Genomic DNA, 23,974 nt, shown 5'->3' with positions numbered 1-23,974 from the left:
CCAGATCTGTCTGTCTCATGCACAGCCCCTCATGCATAACAGACTGAGCTCTGCCATCACTCATCAGCTGGTAACCAGGGCCAGGCTTCCTTCTTTGCAGGCAAATGCTGTCTCAAAAACACTCTGTGATTTGTGCACAGCCTTCCCCAAAGGTCAGAGGCCGGGCTGGCCTGTCCAGTCTTCTTGCTTGGCAGGGTGGGTTCCTTCTCCATGACCTGTGCTCTTGTATGATACAAAATCATAGATCTAAAATGGCAACAGTAGCCACCAAGTCACAAAAAAGGATTTGCATAATAGCATAAAGAATGGTGACTGAACATTAAGAGCCATAGCTGTAATTTAGAAATAATGTATGCTGGGAGAAATGAAATGTCTTTGTCACCCCTTTGATGATGCTGCCACTTCTTAGAAACATTGCAAATTTCATAGCATCATAGAATGGCTTGAGTTGGAAGGGACTTTAAAGATCATCTAGTTCCTGCCATGGGCAGGGATGTTTCCACTAGGCTATTTGTTTATTAGTACCTGAAAATATTTTTTTAAAAGTCAAAAAATGTTTTGGCCCCATTCTAATATATACACTGAAAGGAGTAGCATTGAGCTTGCACTTTTGACTTCATACTTTTTCTCCTTTCAGTGACAGTGTAACATTAATTTTATATGAATTTGTTGGGGTTTTACATACACTTTCTTATTAAAAATAAGAGGAAAATTGTATGTAAATAGCCTACTCCTTTAAATCCTTTTAAATGGGTGACCTGATGACTGACCTTCCAGTACCTGAAGGGAACCTACAAGAAGGACTTTTGGAGGGACTTTTTACAAAGCATGTAGTGACAGGAGAAAGGGGAATGGATTCAAACTAAAAGAGTGTAGGTTTAGATTAGACAGTAGGAGGAAGTCTTTTACTGTGAGGGTGATGAGGCCCTGAAACAGGTTGCCCAGAGAAGCTGCGGATGCTCCATCCCTGAAGTGTTCAAGGCCAGGCTGAAAAGGGCCTTGAGCAACCTGGTCCAGTGGAATGTGTCCCTGCCCGTGGCACGGGGCTTGGAACTCGATGATCTCTGAAGTCCCTTCCAACCCAAACCGTTCTGTGATTTAATGAAATCCAGACAGACGGGGGGAGGAGGGAGAAGCGGGTGAGCGGCTCCTGCGATGAGACGGACACAGGTAAGCAGGGTCAGCTTTCTCCCAGCCGAGGGTTCCCCCTTGGCGGGGCAGGGGAGCAGAGCCGTCCCCACGAGGTGCGGGGCAGGGACCGGGAACGGCCTTTCCCTGACGGAGCAGGAACTACAATTCCCGGCGTGCCCCGCGAGAGACAGCAGCCGCCGGGGCGGGAGCGGAAGCGGTTGCCGCGCGGCATGCCGGGACCCGTAGTCCAAGAAGCTGCCGCCGTCAGCGCCCGGGGCCGTGTCCCGCGCATTTGAAAATTCCCGCGGAGACTCTCTGCGGATCTCGCGAGAACTCCGCCGCCCCCCCCCATGCCGTCCCGCCCCCCGCGCGGCGGGTGAGCGAGCGAGGTGGGTGCGCGGGGCCGGGCCGGGCCGGGCCGTTGTCGCCGCTGCGGGACGGAGGGAGGGAGATGCCACCGGCACCGCCACCGGCACGTACCGGGAGCGCGAGCTCCGCTGGGCTGGGCTGGGCTCTGCTGGGCTGGGGGCGCGGCGCGGACAGGAGGAGGAGGAGGCGGAGGTGGTGGCGGCGGCGACAGCGACCCCCGCCCGCCGCTCTGCCGTCGTTCCTCCCTTTCTTCCTTCCCCCCGCTCCAGCGGGTACCGGGCGCTCCCGAGCCGCACAGGCCGGCGCCGCCGCTGGCGCAGCGCGGGGGCCTGGGGCGGGCCCGGCCGCCCGTCCCTTATGTAAGTGACCCCCGGGCTGCGGCCGTGCCCGCCACACGTGCCCCGGGCCCGGCGGGAGAGGCCCGGGCGGCGCGGCCTGGGCAGCGCACATGGAGCCTCCGCCGCCGGGAGCCGCCGCCGGCCTGGGGGGCGTGGGAGATGCGGCGGCCGCCGCCAAGAGCTTTCCCTCCCGCCCGGCCATTCGCGCACGCTCTCTGTTCTCGCCCCTGAGGTCGGGATTTTGGAGGGTTTTTCTTTACTTTTTTTTCTCATTCCGCCTTCCCCGCCGGGCTTTGGGGTTATATTCCATGAGGAGGCGGGAAGCGCGCTCTCTGCATAGACGAGGGATGGGTGCAGTGGGGAGACCACAGCTTTAGAAGAATCCAGTGCGGTTTGTGTGGGGGTCTCTGAGTCTTTGCACGAAGCAAAGTTGCTGCTGGCTTAAACAAAAGTGCTTGGTGTCTTCATTAATAAACTGTGAGTCCAGGTGTGGAGCTTCTGCCAACAGAATGCTCGGTGTCAGTCTTTCAGGTCTAATGATTGCTTCCTGATCGTGTCTGGGGAAATTGAGGGACTTGATTGTGTCAGGATGGCTGCACCCGACTTGGTGTGTCGGGCTGAGCGTGGTGCTTTTGGTCTGTCTGGCCGGTTGTGTCAGCCTTGGCTGGCAGCTGTCCCATGTGTTTGGGCACACAGCTCTGTATCCTGGGGAGGACAGCTCCTCATTCACGGGCTGCCTCAGCTCTCCTTCCCGCATCCATTTGCCTGGGATTGGCTTTTCCAAGCGTGATCAAGCGTCTATTAATTTTACGTCTTCTGCCTAGTAAGGTGTCGGATATAGTTTTGGAGAAACGGTGGTGACAAGGCCTTTCCTGGTGTGATGCTGATGAGAATCTACTGGTGTGGTGAAGGGAATAGAATGCTTAAATTGGCAAGAGAGAGTCACCCTGTTGCGTGGGTTGCAGGTGTTTCTGCAGTTGATCCTGTCAGGTTGCTGATTGTGGAAGGCTGTTGGGGAATTAAATGTTACAAACCCATCTGAGTACAGCCTTGGGCAGCCTGCTCTAGGTGATGGCTGGAGCAGGGTGTTTGGAAGAGGTGATTGCCTGTGATACTGGCAGGTCTTTCTCTTTGATGTGATTCTGGAATTTGTGCTGGGAAGGGCCAGCAGTGGGATGGGGTACCAGTGTGGAATGCTGGAAATGTCTTCCAAAGTATAGGAGTAGAACAAAGGAGCAAATACGGAGATGAGAGATGGCAGCAAGGTCTCTCTTTTGATGTCAGTGAAGTCAACATGTCCTGTGAAATCTTGTCTTCAGCTGTGACTGACCATATTTTTAGCTTTTTCTTCAGTGAGCCCATAACATTGTTGGCCTTTTGAACTGATTTTTATGTAATACCATCAGTCAAAACTGAAATTGCAGAACTCTGACTTGGCTGTATATAATTCTGCTTGAACATGCAATTTCTCTTTCTTTTCCCTCCTTCCCTCTCCCCCCTCTCAAGCTTTTTAATCCAAAGATTTATGACATTTCTGTCTTTGGAAATAGTTCATGGTGTTTGGAAGCTATAAGTTCCTAGGGTGAAGAAGAATGGTCATTTTGGCAACTTGCACACAGACTGCATTGCTATGGGATACAGCTGGGAGATTGGATTCTGGTTTATTCCTGAAAATGGAATAAGCATGTGACATTTTACCCTAATCTGATTTCTAACAGGCAGAAATAAGAATATGATTGTAGTTATTGTTTCAAAGAGAGCAGAAATGCCATTGCTGTTGGATATGTCTCTTAAAGGAGAGGCTTCGTGTCTTTGATCTAGATCTAAACATTTCCCCTCTGTTTTGATTTCCTAGCAATTCTTGGTTTAACTTAGCAAAATGATGCAAGGAAAACATCCTTATAGAGAGGTCACTATATATTGTTCATAATTTGTTATAAAGTTTATCAACCTTGTTCCATGCCTGGTTTCTAAACAAAAAACAAAACAAAACAAAACAAAAAAAAAAAAAAAAAAAAAAAAAACCACCAAAAAACTGTTTAAAATGGTCATTGCCTTACTGGAGGAAACCTGAGCATGCCTGATGCTCTGGTATTTTCATTTTCTACAAAAATTGTTCATGTCTTGGAATTCTGCTTATTTGATGGTTCTTACTGGTGTTCGTGGACTGATAAGCACATTTTTTTTAATATTGTGGGCAGGAGTATGTTGTGTTAACATAAGAGCTTTTCATCAGGGAAGAATTCTTTTTGAGATGGTAGGGAGTTTGGGATGGTGAGCAGTTCACTTTTTAAACTCAAATCTCTCCCGCAGAGGATGCTTAAATTTGGTTTCCAGTTTGGCCACACAAGGTTCAGTGCTCTTGGCAGCAGGCAGGCAGCGTCCCGGGCAGGGTCGCTCAGGGTGACTCATGGAGGTGCTCTCATGCACCTGAGAAGTTGCCTTGCATGCTCTTACCTGCCCTACTGCAAGATACTTGTTCACTCTCTTCTTAAAACTGTCTTGCTGTTAGTGTCATATGTAGTATTAATAATCACATACTTACTTATGTACAAAACAGCCCTAAATTGTTCACTACAATAATTCCGGAATTTTGTGCTCTTTTTCTGAAATTCCTTAATATATGTTGTCAGAGTCAGTGCTTTGTCAGGCTGGAGAAACCGGCTGACAGGAACCTTCTGTAGCTTAGCAAGGGAAAGTGCCAGGTCCTGCACTGGGGAGGAACCACCCCAGGCACCAGTGTGTGCGGGGGCCTGCCCAGCTGGAAAGCAGCTTGACAGAAGAGCCCTGGGACACCCAGCTGGCCATGAGCCATCACTGTGCTCCTGCAGCAAAAAGGGCTGATGGTATCCTGCCTGGGCTGCATGAGCAAGAACCTTTGCCAGCAGGTGAAAGGAGGTGATCCTTCCTCTAGTACAGCACTGGTGAGCCTCAGCTGGGATGCTGTGTCAGGTCTAGGCTCACCAGACTCTCTAGATGAGAGATGGAGAGAGTGCAGTGAAAGGTCACAAAGATGGTTAGAGGAGATTGGAGCAGCTCTTCCCTGAGAAAAGGCTGGGAGACTGGGACTGTTCAGCCTGGAGAAGAGAAGGCTCAGGGATTCTCATCAATGCGCATAAATACCTGAAGGGAGGGTGTAAAGCAGATGGAGCCAGGAACATTCCAGTGGTGCCCAGTGACAGGAACACAAGCACACACTGAAACATTTCAAAGATGCTATTCAGCAGCTAGATGTGTCTGAATTAGTATTTGGTGTTATGGGTTACTCCTTAAATATATCCACTAAATTGCAATTAAACTAAGCAAGAATGCTGGTCAGATTGTGAGGCCTTTAACTCTCTGGAGCCGCTGGATTCAGTGCAGAAGTTGTCACTTGAAACCCATGGCAGGTACCAAAAGAGAAGCTCAGCAAAACTACTGCAAATAAGTTGTCCCACTTGGAACCTGATCTGTGCTAGTAGTGAATGCTGGCAGAGTGGTCAGGCTGGCTGGCTGCAGTACTGGCTTTGCCATCAGCAACATTTTTGTCAAAATGTTGACTTGTGCTTAGTGCAGGACCCTGACTTATCCTTCCTGTGCTTCACACGCTCCTTGTTGTCCTGCTGGCAGCAGATATTGGAACACAACCCAACACTAGTGACCTGTGTGTACCATCTTGAGATGTCATGAAGAAAGCAGTACTGTTTGAACAAGACAGTTGAATTTGTCTTGTCTTTCAGATGCCTTTTCTATAAGCCAGATGACTTGCAAACCAGATACTTAAAGCAATTTGTATTTCCATGCATATGGATTATCTCATATTTAGCCACCTGTATAATCCTGTAAATCAGTTCAGCTCTTCAATTTTTCCACAAAAAAAAAAAAAAAAAATCTATCTGACATACTGAAATATGAACTCTTGTGGAGCACTTGTATGAGCATGAGACATCTGAGAGGACTAGAAGTTTTTTCTCTAATACTGCGGAGATGTGCTAAAGAAAGGCAATAGGAAGGAAGGGACAGGAATAAGAGATATAAGTATTTCAGCAGAGAGAGAAAAACAGTATGTTGAAATGATGTGTTACGTTCATCTCTTAAGTGTATGGAAAAATACTTCTAACTGATGAGCTGTGAAAGTCAGTATTGCTTGAAAGTATTAGCAGCATGTTTTCTGGGAGAATTTGAGAATGAATTTGGTGAAGAACTTTGTATTCCTGAATGTCAAAAATATGCATAAAAGGTAAACGAGGCATAGCTGATCTGTGACATCTACTAAAAGACAATTGACAACAAATAATAATGTATTAAATCAAGGGAAAGGGCAGAGAGTTATACCTCTTACTGAGAAGCTTTTTGAAATACTGTTTTTGAGATCACATCTTGCAAACCTGTATGAGTAAGCTTGAACTTGCTGTGTTGATGTATTATTTATCAGTTATTTATCTTGTCCATCCCTCTGTGTCACTTTTTCTTGGTGATCTCATAGGCACCAGAAGAGCTTAAGATTCTCCTTCTGCTCTGCTGTGAGATGAAAAAATATCCCAAGTGGCATTTCTTTTAAGCAAAAGAAAAAAAGTTACAAATGATGTATAGGAGATTTGTCATTACATGCTGGTGAAGCTTGGTTCAGTCTCAGAGATATTTATGGCTGACATGAGTCTGTTTGCCTTTTTTTTCTTTGTTTACAGTGAAGAATGCGAGACCTAACGGCTCAGGTAACGAGCAGTCTGCTGCAGTTTCCAGAGGTGACTGTTGAGGCACTTGGAGAAGATGAGATCACCCTAGACTCTGTGTTGTGTGGGAAGTTTTCTGGAGGTGAGCATTTTCCTTTAAATTTGGACTTGGTATAAAGTTGTTATTGCCTGACAGCTGTGGCTGCCCCATTCCAGGTGCTGTGCTGGGCTGTGCTCAGGGTGTGTGCTGTCCCCTCTCTCAGGCAGGAGTGGCCTGCCATGGCTGCCCCATGTTCCAGGTGCTGTGCTGGGCTGTGCTCAGGGTGTGTGTTGTCCCCTCTCTCAGGCAGGAGTGGCCTGGCGTGGCTGGCCTGCGGCCCCCAGCTGGAGGTGGTAAACTCGGTGACCGGGGAGCGGCTCTCGGCCTATCGCTTCAGCGGGGTGAGCGAGCAGCCTCCCGCCGTCCGCGTGGTCAAGGAGTTCTCCTGGCAGAAGAGGACTGGGCTCCTGGTTGGCTTGGAGGAGGCAGAGGGAAGTGTTCTCTGTCTGTACGACCTTGGCATCTCAAGAGTGGTTAAAGCCGTTGTTCTTCCAGGAAGGGTACGTATCTTTTTGAGGAAATGGGGATTTTGTGTTGTTTGGTGCTGTATATTCCTGTTTCAGGAAAAGCTCTTGTGCATCTCTTTGTATGACTTACTGTTTTTTATATTGTATTAATATACTGTCAGTTCAGATTATCCAGTCAAGAGAGCCTTGGTGTAAAATCTAGGGCTTAGCAGTAGCACTGTCTTTTGAGTTTACTGATATAAAAAGCGTATTGTAGAGCACATAGTAATTTATTTCTCCACTTAAAAAAAAAAAGGCATTGAAAACCTTTTTTCTTTCCAGAGCAAAAAAGAAACCTCCGTTATAGGGTCCGTATTATGCGTCTTCTAAATGGCTAATTGCTGTTGGAAATACTGTCCTTAAAAGTATCTCAGACTCCCATCATTGTGCTGTTAATGGCTTTGACACATTCCCATCAATGTCAGACTAGGAAGCAGGTGACTTGGGAACAGTTTTTTCTGTTAACTTAGGATTGGGAAAAAGCTTTTAGTGAGTTATCTGTCAGATTGTTGGCAGATTTACTTCCAGTCTGCAGTCCTTGAATCTCTGCTTGTTGAATATAGTGTTTTGTGTAGATGGGATACTATGGTGTAATGTCAATAACTTTTTCTGCCTTTTATAACCCTTGAAGTCAAATGATGTCATGTCCTTGTGTCTCATTAACGTAATGGAAACAAGAATCAAATTAAGTTATCAGAACATAAAGATTTACATCATAGAATCTGCAAAAAATAAATACTTACTTACTACTCAGCTTTCCCTAACATTATTTGGTTTGACTTGTTGAAGTACAGGTGGAAGTGTTGGTAGTAGTAGTAAGCATTTGTGTTGTGATAAGTTCTAAAGATAATCGGGTCGAATCAGTGTTCCAGTGTGGTGTTTTGCTATCTGCTTGAGTTGTAGATGGAAAGGCAGGTTGTGTGGTAGCATGAACACGTATAGTAAAATATGTTTTGGTGAGTGATGTTGGTGTTAGGTTTTATTTCTTCTATCTAAGTAAGCTAGGAAAAGCAGAGGATAAGAAGTAAGGATTATATTGCATGTCAAATCCGTAGCTGATAAAGTGTTTTGAAATAGAAGCTAGTTCCAACAATCAGTTGTATTAGAGAGTTCTATACCACAAAAACTGGTTCAGGAGCAAAGATGATGAAGTCCTGCAGGAAAGAGTTGGCTGTTGTGTGATGAAGGGTGGGAATTTTGAAATAAAGCCAAAGCTGCTCTGAAAGTTTTGCTCTTATGCACTGAAAGCGCTTGATTACAAGTCTGTTTGGTCTGTTGCTTCTCTTTTGCTTCCTGCGTCTTTGGTGTTGCGTTAGTTAAGTCAGCATAGTCAGCACACAGGTATTGGTAGTTGGACTGTTAACGTTCAGGCTGTGAGTGGAAGTAAGGGTAAGCAAGAACAAGTAGGTAAAACTTGGACTTGGCTGCTGTCCATATGTTTTGAATTCTTTCAGAAACTCATATTTGCATATTATGTAATGTATAGTTTTGGGGGGTTGATCTGTGTGAATGTTTCTCTGATTTTCACATTGATTGTTTTTAAAGGTAAGATGTAGATATTTCCTTAACATCACTTTCTGCAGTTTTGTCATTACTCTTTTAAACCTTTAATGAGCACTGTGTTTGCAGGACTACTTTCTCAATGGGTGTAACTTCTGTGGACAGCTGAGTTGTACAGTTTAACTTAGAGCATGTGTGCTTCAAGGTGTCAGGTTGTTAGTGTATTAATACAGGGTGTTTATTGTGGCTCTGTGACAGCTTTTTAGTGTAACAGTGGATGTTGAGTCAGTCAGAGAATAAAGAAATGATCTAGAAAACCCAAACTCAGGAGCTTAGAAAGAATTTTGACATATCTTTGCATGTGTCTGTGAGTGTCTCTCAGTGCCCTCTTGATATATGTATGAAATGCAGCAGGAGACTAAAAATGTTGATGAGTATGATTTGAATTGGATTCTGAATTAAAAACATGAATTACATTGAATTGGTTTATAACAGTTGCATGTTTCAGAACTGTTGCATGGTATTTTCCCAAATTTTCCTGGTTTGTATGAGGCAGAAGGGCAGCATTCAGATTCAGTGAGCTGAGAAAACTTTTCTTTGTTCTTTCCCAGAATGAGTTGGCAAAGCACTGGGAGAATAGGAAAAAGCAGCACATAGCATAGTGGAAAAATATGTCGTTTCGAGAGCTTCTATGTGGAAAATTGAAGTAACCAGGGAACATTTTTGGAACACTCTATGCAAAATTAGTAAAGATTCATTTGGAGCCAGTTGTACAATGACAAAAAAATACCTTGAAAAGAAGTTAGAAGCAGCACTTGAACCTTGGCTAATTGTTTAGCAAGATGTGTTCTGTATTTTCTCATCACAATTGCCCACACTTGGAACACAGGAATCTGAGTAATCAAAATACTTTTGGTAGTCCTCTGAGCAGTAGAGAAGATTAAAAATACATTTTGAATCATAAGAATTCTGAAAGAAAACTAAGTTTTCTAAATAAATATAGATATTTCTAAAGATGGAATTCTTGTGTTCAAGGTAAAACGTGAACTGTGTAGCAGATGGCCAGGCAGTGCAGTCAGTCATAAGCAAGTGCTTGACACAGGAGAGGAGAAAACTTCAGGGGGCCTATGAGTTTGGATATTTCCCCCACTTCTGGGGGGAAAAGATGGACTACCTTGTCCATCCTACAGTAAAAGATGGACTACCTTGTGACGCTCACTTCTTTGCTTTGTTTTCAGACAAACCTTTGTTGTTGGTGTGAAGCTGTCTGCTTTGATGGTGCTGCCTTTGTAAGAGGCCACAAGATAGCCTCTGTTCTTGTGTTGTGCAGCTTTAGTGCAGGAGCCCTGGTGTGCTTATGTCTGTGCTGGAGCAGCCAGTGTTGCCCTGGGTGTGCTGTGGGTGCTGAAGGGTCTGTCTTCACCTTGTGCTGAGGTTGTGGGGATGGCTTGGGCCATCAGGGAGCAGAGAGAGCTCCTGCCTGAGGCTGAGCAAGTTCTTGTTTGGTCTCTTGCTGCTGATTTAGGCTGCCTTTTACAGTTTTCCTTACATGTATACTGGTGTGCATTTAAAAATTTGTTGACTATTGCCCATCAAAGTGAGGAGCAGTGTAGATTTTAGTGAGCCAGCCTTTCCCTCCAGCCCTTTCTAGGAATGTTTCATTCCCGTGGCAGTGGTGTGTCTGCTGTACCCCACGGGCACTGCCTCATTTGCCTTGCAGGCTGGTTGATCTTATGGAGGGCTTGGTAAAGAAGGCCTGGGCTGTATCACAGTGCTGAGGGGCTTTGAGTGGTGGTAGAGGTAGATGTAGCATTGTCTTTGTTATTTAAGTGCTTTACACAGGTAAAGCTTCTAGCATGTCTCTTACATGTCTCTTCTGTGACACAACATTTCTAAGTAGGAAATGGAAACTGGTAATCTGGAAAGACAGAACGTGCCATTGGAGTGGAGAGAGCTTTCTTTCTATGGATTTCCTTTTTGCTTGATGTACTAGGGAACAGTGCTTTGTTCTTTGGTCTCAGGAGCCTGTCTTTCCTTTCCTGTTTGTGGTGTGGCAGTGCTGGCTGCCCTTGGGAGTGTTTTCCCTGGGGCTGTCCAGGAGCTGTCCCCTGACGTGCCGTCCCTGCAGGTGACGGCCATCGAACCCATCAGCAATGACGGCGGAGCCAGCGTGAGCACCCGGCACCTGCACCAGAGTCTGCGCTGGCTCTTCGGGGTGGCCGCGGTGGCCACGGATGTTGGCCACGTCCTCCTGGTTGACCTGTGCTTGGATGACTTGTCTTGCAGTCAGAATGAAGTAGAAGCATCGGGTAAGCTGCAGTTTCTAAACCTGAATTCCCAAGTGAGGAAACGTGTTTCTTTCCAAACACCAGCTCGTATCCCAGTGAAGATCCCAGTGTGCTGATGGACCACTGACATTTCTGCCATTGCAGACTGCTGATTGCAGATGGCAGTTGGACACTGTGTGGTCCTGAACTGACCAAAAGATGGGAGTGGCTTAATAGTCCTCCTGATGTTCAGAAGGCATGTTGCTGCCCACATTCCTTTGTCCCTGTGATTCTTACCAGTGGGATGTAGGAATTTTTCCACTGGAGTCAGTGCCACTGTGTGGTAGGAAGTTGTGTCAGAGGTACCATAATTCTTGGGAGTTTTCTCCTGTTTCCATGAATGACTTGGGGCAAGCTTTAGGCTTGTGTTTTAAAATAAATCTGGCTTATCCAAAGTCCTGCATTTGGGTGAATGAATCCAGCAGTTTGTGTTTTTGGATTGCATGTGCTGTTTTGGGTGTTGTAAGAGTGGCTTCAGGAGTTCATGTTCCTTCAAGTGGCTTCATGATTTGGAGGCCCAACCTCCTTATCCATAGAGTCCAAGAAGAATTTGACTACAATGGTTACATTTGTGCTCAGTTTTGAAATAGGAGTGACAATTCCTGTCCCATTGGAGAGTCCTTCTGTTGTCTGAAGGAATGCAGAAACAGAAATAGTAGAAAAAGGTGTTGCAGAAATGGGTGTTTTGCCTTGCACAGTCGAGTTAGATTATACATGTTGTACAATCACATCAGTTTAAAATGCAGTGGAAGTGGCATAATGCATTAATTTCTTGTTTTTGTGTGTAGATCTAGAAGTTGTCACTAGAATTCCTGCTGAAGTTCCACAGAGAAGAGAAGCTGTGACCAGGGAAGGGAGACATCTCTGTTTTCAGTTACGAAGTCCTTCAGGAACAGCAGTATCAACCCTGTGCTACATAAGCAGAAGCAACCAGCTCGTTGTGGGTTTTTCTGATGGCTACTTGTCACTATGGAATATGAAAACTTTGAAGAGGGAGTAAGTAGTCACTTCCATTTGGTCACACTTGCAGGTGCAGGGGTCTCAATTTTTTGCTTCAGGAAGTTTTTTGCTTGCATGCAGTAGGGGTGTGATAGAGCTGATTTTTATAAGTCAGTTTGTTCTATCCAGTAGTATTTTGTGAACTCGGGCAGTGTGTGTTTCCGTGAAAGACTTTAGAAAGATTCTGAACCAGTTACTGCAATTAGGGCATTCACTGGAAGGCTTCACTGTGTGGATAATGTGATTTTGTGAGACATGATAATTGAATAGCCGATCTGTCCCTGAAAACATATTCTTTCCTACATTTCAGCCTTGATGGAAATTGACTCATTTCCAGACAAAGATGCATATGTGAATGAAAGTTTGTTTTGAAGACTTGGAGATCAGAGTAAGGGATATATAAATTTATAAGCAGTAGTGGAATTTAGAGGTGATTTGAAATCTGCCACTTGAAATATATGACCACATTCAGATAGGTGTTACTTAAGGAAATCCACAGTGCCTCACTAGAAACTATGTATGTCTTATGGATGCCTTATGAATGTATAAATAGACAGTGGATGCATTATTAGATGCTAAGAAAATATTGTGAATGTGCAACTGAAGTTCAGAAGTTGGGAAGACAAATACTTAAGAAGTAGTGGCTTGTCAGTCATCAATTGTTTTAGATGGAAATATGACCTTCCGCACTTTGAGGATGAGAATGCAAGCTGCTTTTTTCCCAGAAGACGCTTCTATCCTTGTACAAACAGCCAGAGCCAGCAGGCTCTCCTTTTTTCTATATTATTTTTTTCTTTTAAACCTGTAGGCACCACTCCCAGCTTGAAGGAGGAAGGATCCCTGTCTATGCAGTTACTTTTCAAGAGCCTGAGAATGATCCTCGCAATTGTTGCTACTTGTGGGCTGTTCAGTCTACACAACAAAGGTGAATAAAATCTTGCCATAAGTCACTGATTTTTATTTTTTTTTTGTTAAAAATTTTTTCACATTCAGTTGATATCTGTGTATTTATTTTGTTTATTTAACTGTAGAGGAGATGAAAAGTGTTAAGCTGAGCTTACAGTGCAATTTTTTCAGGATTTTACACTTGCAAAGAAGGATTGCCTCTTTCCTACCTTGTGAAAGAAGGCAAAGGAAACAGTGGCTGTATTTTTGTGCTGGCAGTGTCAAATGATTTCCCTTGTTTCTTGATGGCTGCTTCAAGATGTATTTGGTATTCCCACCATGATACTCAGTACCATTTAAAGTGGTTTAGGCTGCAGATACAGAACAGTGAACATCATCAGCAAGCTACTTAATCAGCCCAGCTGTTCATAGACTGGCAGTCTTAAGTTTGACTTAAAAGCAGGTTTCGTGGAGAACTCTTTACTGTAGCGAGCTATTTCCAGCAATTCAGCAATTTTTTTCTCCATGTTGCATATTAAAGCTTTCCAGTGGTATAGTTAACATTTGCCCCTGAAGCTGTTCGTGTCAAAATCTCCTCCTTTCTGTTTTAGGGGCTAAATGTGACCGGTTATCATGTTTTGGGAAGCAGTGTTTTTCTTTTTAGCAAGAGCGCACTCTTAAGCTAGCTTCAGCCTGGATCTAATAAAATGATAATGAGGATTGTAAAGCAGCTTTGTAATCAAATCTCCTCATTTGTACCTTTTTCAGTGAAGGTGATGTTGTGAGTTTACATCTGTTGCAGTTGGCATTTGGTGACAGGAAACGCCTGGCATCAGGACAAGTCATGTACGAGGTAAGACAAGCCTGTATGTGGGGAGATGAAAATACTAATTTTGTCTAAGTAAGGGTGAGTTAAGTTGACCAGGTTAATATTTAATATTTACCATGAAAGATCAGTGAGACTCAAGAAAAAAGTCTTTTGATGATTATTTTTAGGCATTCTTTTGTCCATACTTTTCAAAACAAGTCATAGAATCATAGAATGGTTTTGGTTAGAAGACCTTAAATACCATCTATTTCCAATCCTCTGCCATGGGTATGGATGCCACCCACTAGATCAGTTTGCCCAGGGCCCCATCCACCCTGGCCTTGAACACTTCCAGGGGTGAGATCTCTGTAGGATCTCTGGGCAGCCTGACCTCTAGATCCTCACCACTCCTACAGTAAAAAATGTCTTCCTAACATCTAATCTCTCCTGTCTTAGTTGAAAACCCCTTCTCCTTTGTCCTGTCACTCTCTGCAAAATGTCAGTCTCCCTCTTTTTTATAAGCTCTGTTTACATGCTGAAAGGCTGCACTGAAGTTTCCCAGGATGAGGTTGGACTTCTGGGCTGTGAGTGCATATTGTTTGTCCAGCAGAACCCCCACATTCTTCTTGGCAGGGCTACTGTCAGTCACTTCTCCCAGTCTGTAGTCATGTCTGGGATTTCCTCCTGCCAGGTGCAGCACCTTGCATTTGGACTTGCTGACTATCATGTCATGAGATTCCCACTGGCCCACCTCTCAGGCTTCTCCAGATCCCTCTGGATGACATCCCAGCCTTTTGTTTTGTCAGCTGGACCTTTCAGCTTTGTGTCATCTGCAGACTTGCTTAAGGTGCACTGTTTGTGTCGTTGATGAAGATACTGAAGAGGGACGGTCCCCACACAGGTTTCTGAGGGACAGCACTCAACATCAGCCTATGCCTGGCAATAGAGCTGTTTCCCACAACTCTCTGGCTTGGTCCTTCCAACCAATTCCTTATTCACTGAGTAGTCCACCCTTCAGATTTGCCTGTCTTCAATTTAGAGATGGTGATGTCACAAGGGATTGTCTCAAAGACCTTGTAGGAGTCTAGCTGGATGGCATCAGTCAGTTTCCCTTGTCAAGTGTTTCAGTCACTCCATCACAGAAGATGACTGGATTGGTCAGACGCAATCTGTCCATGCTGAAGCCATACAGTTTTATACTTCAGTGTCATGTGTTCCATCTAGATTCATATGCAAAGAGCTCTTATACATCCGATTCCTGAAAATGGCTGTTACAAATGAAATTACTCTTTAATTTAAACATCACATGAATGGCATGTAGGAAGAGAAGACAAGGCTTTGAATAATTTTGTGTTACCAAACTGTAGATTTGAGGAAGCTTCTGTCTCCCTTTCTTACAATATGGTCATATATATTTCTTTATACATTTCTGGTCGCTGTTTTAGAATCTTGTTTTTCTTTTAAACTCTCTCAGCCTGACTTCAAATACACCTACAAAGTCTCTTCAGCATTGATTCTGAAACTCAGTAGCTGTAAAGATTACTCTTTTTTAGGTTTTGTATGGGTCATCTCTGAAACCTCCTCTTAAAGCCAGCAAAAGATGTACATGCAATATATAGCGGTATGACTTGGTCAGAAGAGTCTCCATAAATTTTTAGAAGTGGTTCCAGAGATGCCGTAGGGACATGTGGCATTGTGTTTTTATAAACACTTGTCAAACTTGAGTCTCTGTTGCCTTCAAGGCTGGTTTAAATCTTCTCAAATAAGAAAACTGAACGATACACTTAAATTAGACTTTCAAAGACCTCTTAGATCCATCTCAACAGCTGCTGTATCTTGCAGATCAGTTAATGGTAATGGAGCATATTCTTACCTTTGTTCCATACAAGGCTTGTGTACACTCTCTACATTCATATCAGAGTCTGACTTGTGCAGGTCCTTTGAAAACTGTCCTGTTTAAGTGGCCTGGGACATCATTGCTTAGTATTTTCTGTGCACTGGAGTTCATTCACTTAGATTTGCTTGCCCCAGCATGGAAAATTTAAACTATGCATCTTTGGTTAGGAAGTTGTCTTGGGCAGGGACTATTTAGTAATACTTTCTCCTTCCCCCTGCACTGAATTTATGAGGAGGTTCTTCATATATGAATGAGTACTGAAATGTCTAGTCATTAGAATTAATGCTGGACAGATTTATAGAATTTCCATGCTTTATCGTGTGGAACTGTCTTTTGGAATAGTGAACTTCTTGTTCAGGGCATCATCTCTGTTAAAATTGGTTTTAGTGATTAGTAGGCTTCATGTTAGTTTTTCAAAGAGATTGTTTTAATTTTTATTGTCTACCCTGCATATATCTGATAATTTCCAAATTCCTTAATAAAATAGTGTGAACTGTGCATGCTTCAGGACAAAGTTTTGCTAAGGAAACGCTAGTATTTGAAAATGTGCAAAGCCTTTTTAAATACAGCCAGTATCTTAAAATTTCACACTTAATTCTCTTGAATGTCAGATGTAGTTTTTATTTGCTATCAGAAATTCATTGGAAATAAACAATACAATACGGATGTTAGATTCATGCTTTCTTAGTAGATCTAATGAAAATTACCTTCTTTTTTCCTACCCAGGGTTTGGAATACTGTGATGAAAGGTACAGTTTAGACCTCACTGGTGGAATCTTTCCCTTGAGAGGGCAGACCAGCAATACTAAATTACTCAGCTGTCAGACCATAGAAAAATTTCGCAACCACGCTGACAGAGAGGATAGCGTTAATGAAGGTTTGTTCTGATGTCTCTGCTTGGTTATTCTAAACTGCATGATTTGGAAATCTAAGCAATGAATGCTGTTCTATACTCACAGTCTTAAAGTCTTAAATATTCATTTAGCTGACCTTGTTGGGCTTATTTAAAAAGAAAAATCATTTGCTGAAGTTATGTGGGACGTTTTTATCTCTCTGAACATCATTCTTTAAGGGAAAACGTAGGTTTTATTTTATGTTTGCTGGGATGCCAGAGCAGTGTATGGGGTTACCTGTATAATGCTGGTCAGTCAATTTGTTCTGCCAGTTGTCTGCATTGAACAGCAAGACCATTATTTATATTGCTTAGGAATGTTATCTGAATTTTTATTTTCCTGATCAAACCTCTGGCTGCATCCATTTATCACCTACCTGGTGCTGTTCCCCAGGGCTCAGTATTGGAGCCAGTTCTGTTTGGTATCTTTTTTTGATGATCTGGATGAACAACTTGATGAGCTAATAATTGCATATTCAGTTTGTTTTGGAATGGATACAGTTTGAACAAGAGAGAGGCAGTATGACTTAAACCTATGGTATGGACGTTTGCTACTCTGTGTATTGTTTTGTCATTCTTAGTAAAGGGTTGTGTTTCATGAGTGAAATAACAGGATTAAGCAAAAATAGGAAGTGGTGATGTAAAACTAGCAGATATCTCATGTTTTCTACAACAAGAAACAATGTCTTGTCTTTGACAGTAATCTCTCCTGACACCAGTGTATCAATCTTCAGTTGGCAAGTGAATACCTATGGTCAGGGAAAACCATCTACTTATTTGGGTGTGTTTGACATCAATCGCTGGTATCATGCTCAAATGCCAGACTCACTCAGGTAGGTTTTATTTAAGTAATAATTAAAATTTTAATTGAACTTTCAATATCCCTACAAAGGTTAATTTGGAAATTGCTGTTGAGCTTATGCACTTGTTTTCTTTAAGGCCAGAAGAATTCCTCCATGATTGCCCCTATTTTGCACTGTGGTCACTGGATCCTGTAATAAACATGACTTCTCCAAACCTCATTTTGGATATTCTGGTACACGAGCGTAGTCTGAGTCGGGGGGTTCCTCCTTCTTATCCACCACCTGAGCAGTTCTTTAATCCAAGCACCTATAATTTTGGTAGGTATTTCACTGCTTTCCATTTGAATAGGGCCAAGCTTCAGTGGAGGTCAAATGCTACTTAGTGGTTCTCCTTCTTGTTCATTGTTTGTCACCCAAAACCCAAAACATAAAAAGCCCCACAAACCTCCTCAAACCTGGTTGCCTTGTCCTGACAAGGTGCTTACTGTTGTGGACATATCTGACAGGGTGCTGAGTTTTGGTTTGGGGGCTTCTGTAACATATCCTGGGAAGGGGGGTGGTCATCAAATGAAATGCCTTTGAGCTGAGGCCCAAAGCACAGCCCCTGGGTAGCAGCACTTGAGCTTAAGTCTCTACAGACAGAGAGTAACTCCTTTTTAAGAGAAGTTTGTAAGTGATGTGATGGAGGAAAGGGGTACTGGAGGTTTGTTTTTCCAGACAGCACTATTTAAAAAGCATAAACTGGTGATAAGGCAACAATGTCTGTCAAAGGTTCCTTGTTTCTGCAGATGTGACCTGCTTGCTCAACTCGGGAGTTGTTCACATGACTTGCACCGGCTTCCAGAAGGAGGTGACATTTTTTACTGTATCTCTGTTGAGGCTGTCAAGAGATGAACCTTTTCTGACTTTTCTCTTGCAGTGCTTTGAGTGTCAGGGAGCACTTTTTGGTCCCAGTGCCCATCTACATGCATGACTGCAGTCATACCCTGCCAGTTTCATGCAGGTGGTGCTGTTTCAGGGGAGGCATGGGCAGGGATTGAATGGCCAGAAGGGAATGCAGCACTGCTGTAGGGGGAAGGAGGAGTGTGGTGGAAGGTGGGGGAAGTGTTTCTTTGTACTGTCTGCATAGTGTGAAGTTAGGGTTTTGACCCCTGATGAACTTGAGAAATGAGGACAGCATGGAGAAAGGGAAAAGTGATTTAACTGATTCAGAAGAAATGCATGTTTTTTCTTTTGACCTTGGCCAAATTATCACTTCTGAACCTCTGCACAGGTTGTGACAAAGACTTTCAAGTTGTGTTCCGGCTCACTATATATACCCATATAAATCATCTTCCGCAAAAAAAATGCATTGAGTCTTTCAAAGAGTGGTTTGTAGTTGTATCAGTTTTAACTTTCCAGAATGTAATTTGTGTCAATGTTCAGGGCAAAGCAAGGCCTGTGCATTGACAGGCTGGAAAATACTTTCTTTCCTTTAGATTTGCAAGAGTTTTTTCTCCTACTGGATGTTTTTTAGAAACTGGAACTTTTGGGGTGCTGTTGTCTTTAAGACAATAGCAATGCTTACCAAAATTGCTTACCTAAAGCCTGCTCTCCTAATGCAGCTTTTTGACAGTCTAAGTGATTCAGAACCTTCAATCACTTGATTGAATGCTGTCTTAACCTGTGTTTTTTGATTGATGTTTCAGACCCTGAAGTTTTTGAAGAAATCTGGTCCTTTAATAAGTGAAGCCATTCATGACAGCTACACTCGGTGTCTTGTAGCTGGCTTGCTGTCTCCAAGACTGGTTGATGTCCAGCCATCCAGTCTGACTCAGGTATGTTGGGGAATCCAGGGGGAACTGCATCCATTTTGTCTGAAGGCTGTAGAGGCTATAAGACCGTGGTTTTTGATTGCCGTGACCGGTGGGTTTAGAGATACAGTTAGCAGAAGTATTAATATTCTTAAATTCAATCTTCAGACTGGGAACAGCCCTGAGAGGTTTGGCTTTGGTGACCCATCTGTAAATTCCAGGCAGGCCCTGGTCCGCATGCAGAAGCATGCAGTTAGTGCTGAGCATGTGCATCGGAAAGCGGCTTTCCCTGGGAATAGCCTTCATCCTCTTCATGCCCTCAGTGTCTCAGAGCCTTGGCTGCAGTGCAGTAGGTGGTAGTGAAGGTGCCTCCCTCAGATGTGCACTACTGCAAACCCCAGCCTGCTGCGCTAGACGTTATTTGCTTCCAAGGAAGCGCTAACCAGTTACAATTGTCCGCTCTACCTGACAATTTCATCACCACTTCTTCATTTTCCTTTCATCAGTAGGCTTTTCTACACCCTCTCAAAACTGATCTTTATCTCTCTAGCCTTTGCCTTGAGCTGTGGTAGCTTGATTTCCTCCTCTTAGACTGCCCTCTTGCTGCAACACCTGCATCACCTGTATCTCTCAACACTGCTACATCCTATCTGTCGCCACAGTGGCTTCACACCCCTCTCTCATGGGTTTTCCTCTTTTGGTGCAGCAAACTTTGTCTCTCATCTGAAGAGTTTCATGAAAGAGGGAGCCTTTGTGATGAACAGCCCATCTTTCTCCAGGCAGGGTCAAAGCTGAAGGGTTGGAAGGTTATCATGGAGTGGAGCAACAAGCACTAGCCACAGGGAAGAGCAGTCTTCCCCCTACCTTCATCTTCCTGTCTGTGGGATTCTTCACCAGACTGTGGAAATGTAATTTCAAGGAAAAATAATACTTCTGCATAGCGTGGTATCTAAAACAAATTCGACAAGCAGACCCAGCCCACAGAATGCTTTTTTGCAAGCCTGATGTAGGCTCTTACATTCTGATCAGATTTTCTGATGTCAACTCTGGTGTGAAATTACTTGGGAAAGCAAGAAATTTTATGATGACCTTTGCAGAATTGTGACCATATTGTTTAGACTCTTCATTAAGCAGAGATTGCTTTTGAATACTACAAAAAAAATTTCAGAATTAGGATCAAGTAGTTTGGAATTTTGTTTGGTACCTTAAGAGCTTTTGGCATGTTTCCTTGTCTGAAATGCCTTTTCAGAAAATGATGGAAATATAACATATGTCTTCTAATATGTAGAAATTGCTCTTGAATGTCATGATTTTACTTAAAATGCAAACTTTTAAAATTTGTTAAAAAAACAGAGGTAAGAAAAAAAGAAAAATTCTATGCAGGATCATTTCACCTGAAAGAAATGTCTGAACACCAGCTGGAATAAGCTGCTGCATTATTTCCCATGTGTGTACATGTCTGTGCATTATCCTTCTCAACCACTGCTATGGCATTAGAATACAGTGTTTGAACAGGCTCAAATTTCAGCCAACTAGAACTGCAGTGTTTCACTTCTTTATGGTACTTTAACAAATTGTAACTTAATGTTTTGGCTGTCAGAGCTGCTTCATGTCTTGCTGGTCTGGGGAGCTGCCTGGCCTCAGCTTCACTGTTTCCATGCAAACATGGTCATGTTTGCTCTGTCCCCTTCACATGTTCCTGATGGCAAAGGGGCGTGCCCAAAGTGCATAATGGCATTAAGAGAGGATGGTACTGAAAAGACTTAATTGGGACTCAGTAAATGAAGGCTGAAAGCCCAAGGCACAGAAATAGAGATTAGAGCAAGCCTGTGTGAAGTTGAAAGGTGAGAGGAAAACTTTCCTGTATTCCTCAAACCAGCAAGCAGTCCAGCCTGTGGCTAGAATTAAGAAAGAATCAAGAATATGGAAATAGTTGCATTTGCAACTAATGTCTGAATGAGTATCGGGTTAGAAACAAACACTTCTGTCAATGGCACAGGTACCCTCTGATTCAGAGCTTCTAAAAAGCTGCAGTGTTTATCAAGGTAAGAGTCACGGGAAAAGTGTGTGAGGTTGTGATTTGCTTTTTTTCTGTTCCTTTCAGGAGGAGCAGTTGGAAGCAGTGTTGTCAGCTGCTGTGCAGACGGGTTCTTTAGAACTTCTGACGGGATGCATTAAACACTGGACTTGTGAAGGTAATGCTGCTTGCCTTGTTTTTATGTTGTGCCTCTTTGGGTTAGAAATTGTGGCTTCATGTCTTTTTTGTTTTCTGTTTTTAAAGAGCAGCCAAGTTCTGCTGTCAATTTACGGTTTGTTCTTGAGTGGACGTGGAACAAAGTGATCTGTACAAAAGATGAACTGGACCAAATCTGTGAGTACTGGTGTAGTCATGTTTGAGCCCTGGAGTGATTCTTTGTAAAGATCTTCCTCAGCAATCTGCCAGCGTGTGCTGCTGGCTCTTGAGGTGGCTGTTTAGATCTCCTGGGGTTGTTCAGTGTCAGACTTTGGGAGTCTACAGTTGCTCTGCTGTCTGATGATTTAATCTCTCTCCTTGACAAGGTGTTCCATTGTTTGACGGCTCCTGCAACTTCATTGACCCACAGACGTTACAGTCCCTTCAGCACTGCCAGCTGCTTCTGAGCAACCTGAGCACAGTCCTGAACTGTTTCCTGACAGAAGCCCGAGAGCTCACTGAGAGAGGTTGGTGGGAGCACTGCTGGGCCTTTGCTCTGATGGTGAAGGTTTGGAAGGGTGTTTGGATGTAACTGTGGAGACAGGAGCTGCTGTTGTTTTGGATGGTTGGGAGAGAGTCAGATTGAGCAGGAAGGAGAAGTTGAAATGTGTGAGCAGTTGGGACTTTGGTTTAAGACACTTTGAGTTCAGGGGAGCAGCTTGTTGAGGAGTTCATGAGGCTGGGTAGGGGAGTCTATGCTGATTCAGCATTGAGTTGGGTGGCAATTAGAGCAACTGAGTGTGGTAATGCTGAGAAATGTTCCTAATTGTTAGCTAGCAATTAGGTTTTTTGGCTTCTGATTTTATAAGTTGTTGTTGGCATATTGAGAGAAAAAGAGGACTATAATCTCTGTTGCTAAAGTAATAAACAAATGTCTTCTTCCTGAGTATATCTAATAGTTTAGGTTATATTTTGTTAATCGTTAGTGATTGTTTCTTTGTAGTGATTGGCTTTTATTTTGAGGGCATATGGTGGGTTTTTTCCTTCAAATTCAGAAGTGATCCAGAGGGACAACTACAAAGACAAGTTTCTACTGTGTGTGTTTGTACTTTCTGTTTGTTCTGCAAGGGAGTTTTGTAAAAAGGAGAGGAATTGCAGTACTCAGATCATGTTTTGTGCTTTTTTTTTTTTTTTCAGGGTTTTCAGACTTGACCAACAAGCAGGTGGTAACCAGCCTCATTGCTTTGTATGCCCAAGTGGTGATCTGGTTCTGTCGATCCAGTCTCCTTCCTGAGGGTTTAGGTAAGCAGAACCTGTAGTATCAGAACACTTGAGGTTGTGTGGTTTGTGTCTGTCTAGTCCAAAGTTGTAGTTGAAAAAACATGGTCTTACTTCTTTAACTTGCTTGTCCTTTACCACCTGTAGATGATCACATGCATTTGTCTAGACCTTTCTACAATTACCCTCTGATTCAGAGCTACTATACGGGTCACCGACAGAAACTCGAGCGTTTATCCAGGTAAGACTTAGATGAAATCTCTGGAAAGCTGCCACTGTTAGACTGTGTGAGAGAGATTTGTTTTTGCAGTTAAACCCCTTTGTCTGCACTTGTTTGGTGTTACTCGTAACAGAGCAAAAAAGCAAACCTGGAATCCAAAGTGTCATTGCCACTCTTCTCTTGGGTTTGTGCCTTGGACTCCTTAATTAACAAGTTCACTGTGACCTAAGGACCATCCTTCCTCTGACTCAGAAATGAGTAACACTGGGAGGCTGGAATGAGTGTTTTACTGTGTCCAAGCCCTTGCTCCCTTTTGTTGCAGAGGAAAATGGGATTCTGACTGCTTGATGATTGATGGAATGGTTTCCCAGTTGGGTGAGCAAGTGGAGAAGTTGTGGCGGAGAGATGAAGGTGGCACTGGGAAATACCCACCAGTTAGTTTACATGTGAGTGTTGTGTTCCCTGAAAACCCCAGCATCAGCAGCAGCAGCTCCCCTCAAGCCAATGGGTCTGAAAGACAGGAGCATTAGAAAAGCTTTTCGTCTCTCATTTCAGGCGCTGCTGGATCTCTATTTGCTAGAAAGCATTGAAGAAAGTGACAAACATGCAATTGTATCCTTTCTGGATTTGGTTATTACTCCTTCAGTGTGTACACATAAATGTTCTTATATGTTTGTCGTCTCTGTGGTTGACAACACTTTTTAGTTTATGCCTCAAACACAGTGTGAGTGAACATGTTTAGAAGAGAATTAAATCCTAGACAGAAGTATTAATTCCTTCTATATTGCAATTTTTCTGATTTTTGTTTTAAGTGTTTTGTTGCCAAGTATCTTCTCATATGAGAAAACGTCATCTCTAAGTTGTATTAGGGATAAAAACCTTGCTTCGTTCTTATCAAATTTTAACAGAGTTACTCGTTTTTAAAGTACCCTCTCTGTAGCATATGACTGCCTGTTAGAACAGTGCCATAAAATGTAGTGTTTCGGAGCAAGAGGTTGTAACAGTGGTTTTCCAGTAGCTGATTTTTGCCAAAATAATTAGTTTCTCAGTCCAGCTAACAGAGTGCTTTTTTATGTGTAAAATGTGCAGGAATATAGAACATTAATTGGGCAAAAGCCTAATTTTTAAGCTGTGGAACATGGAGACTTGCCTCTGTTGTTTGTTGGCTAAACTGAGAAGGGAGCCTGGAGATCAAGGGGTTGAAGATGGTTGTGGTCCCAAGCTGCCTTGGGACTCAGACTCAGACATATCCCTAACATGGGATGTCAGAAAGGGAAAATGACACTTGGAGTGAGGGATCCAC

General features: G+C 43.4%; 1 protein-coding gene across 2 annotated transcripts in view; it reads left to right on the top strand.

Moving 5' to 3' along the window:
* The first annotated feature begins 1,479 nt into the window (after positions 1 to 1,479).
* The window catches only part of LOC310907624 (protein ELYS-like), a 38,425-nt gene continuing 15,930 nt past the window's right edge, over positions 1,480 to 23,974 (top strand). The window contains exons 1-19 of one of the 2 annotated variants that reach the window (XM_083857978.1): positions 1,480 to 1,520; positions 6,506 to 6,632; positions 6,837 to 7,090; positions 10,725 to 10,905; positions 11,712 to 11,919; positions 12,731 to 12,847; positions 13,576 to 13,660; positions 16,239 to 16,389; positions 17,105 to 17,237; positions 17,344 to 17,525; positions 17,996 to 18,057; positions 18,896 to 19,024; positions 21,105 to 21,195; positions 21,282 to 21,371; positions 21,560 to 21,700; positions 22,371 to 22,475; positions 22,599 to 22,692; positions 22,994 to 23,117; positions 23,227 to 23,283. In XM_083857978.1, coding sequence (XP_083714104.1) covers positions 6,512 to 6,632; positions 6,837 to 7,090; positions 10,725 to 10,905; positions 11,712 to 11,919; positions 12,731 to 12,847; positions 13,576 to 13,660; positions 16,239 to 16,389; positions 17,105 to 17,237; positions 17,344 to 17,525; positions 17,996 to 18,057; positions 18,896 to 19,024; positions 21,105 to 21,195; positions 21,282 to 21,371; positions 21,560 to 21,700; positions 22,371 to 22,475; positions 22,599 to 22,692; positions 22,994 to 23,117; positions 23,227 to 23,283 — 2,325 coding nt within the window. In that variant the 5' untranslated portion in view covers positions 1,480 to 1,520; positions 6,506 to 6,511. The other variant, XM_083857979.1, reaches the window with a different exon arrangement.

The sequence above is a fragment of the Zosterops lateralis genome, assembly GCF_965231275.1.
Source record: "Zosterops lateralis genome assembly, chromosome: 3".
Taxonomy (NCBI): Eukaryota; Metazoa; Chordata; class Aves; order Passeriformes; family Zosteropidae; genus Zosterops; species Zosterops lateralis.
Note: the sequence above shows the minus strand (reverse complement) of the source record. Positions and strands in the feature narration are given on the sequence as shown.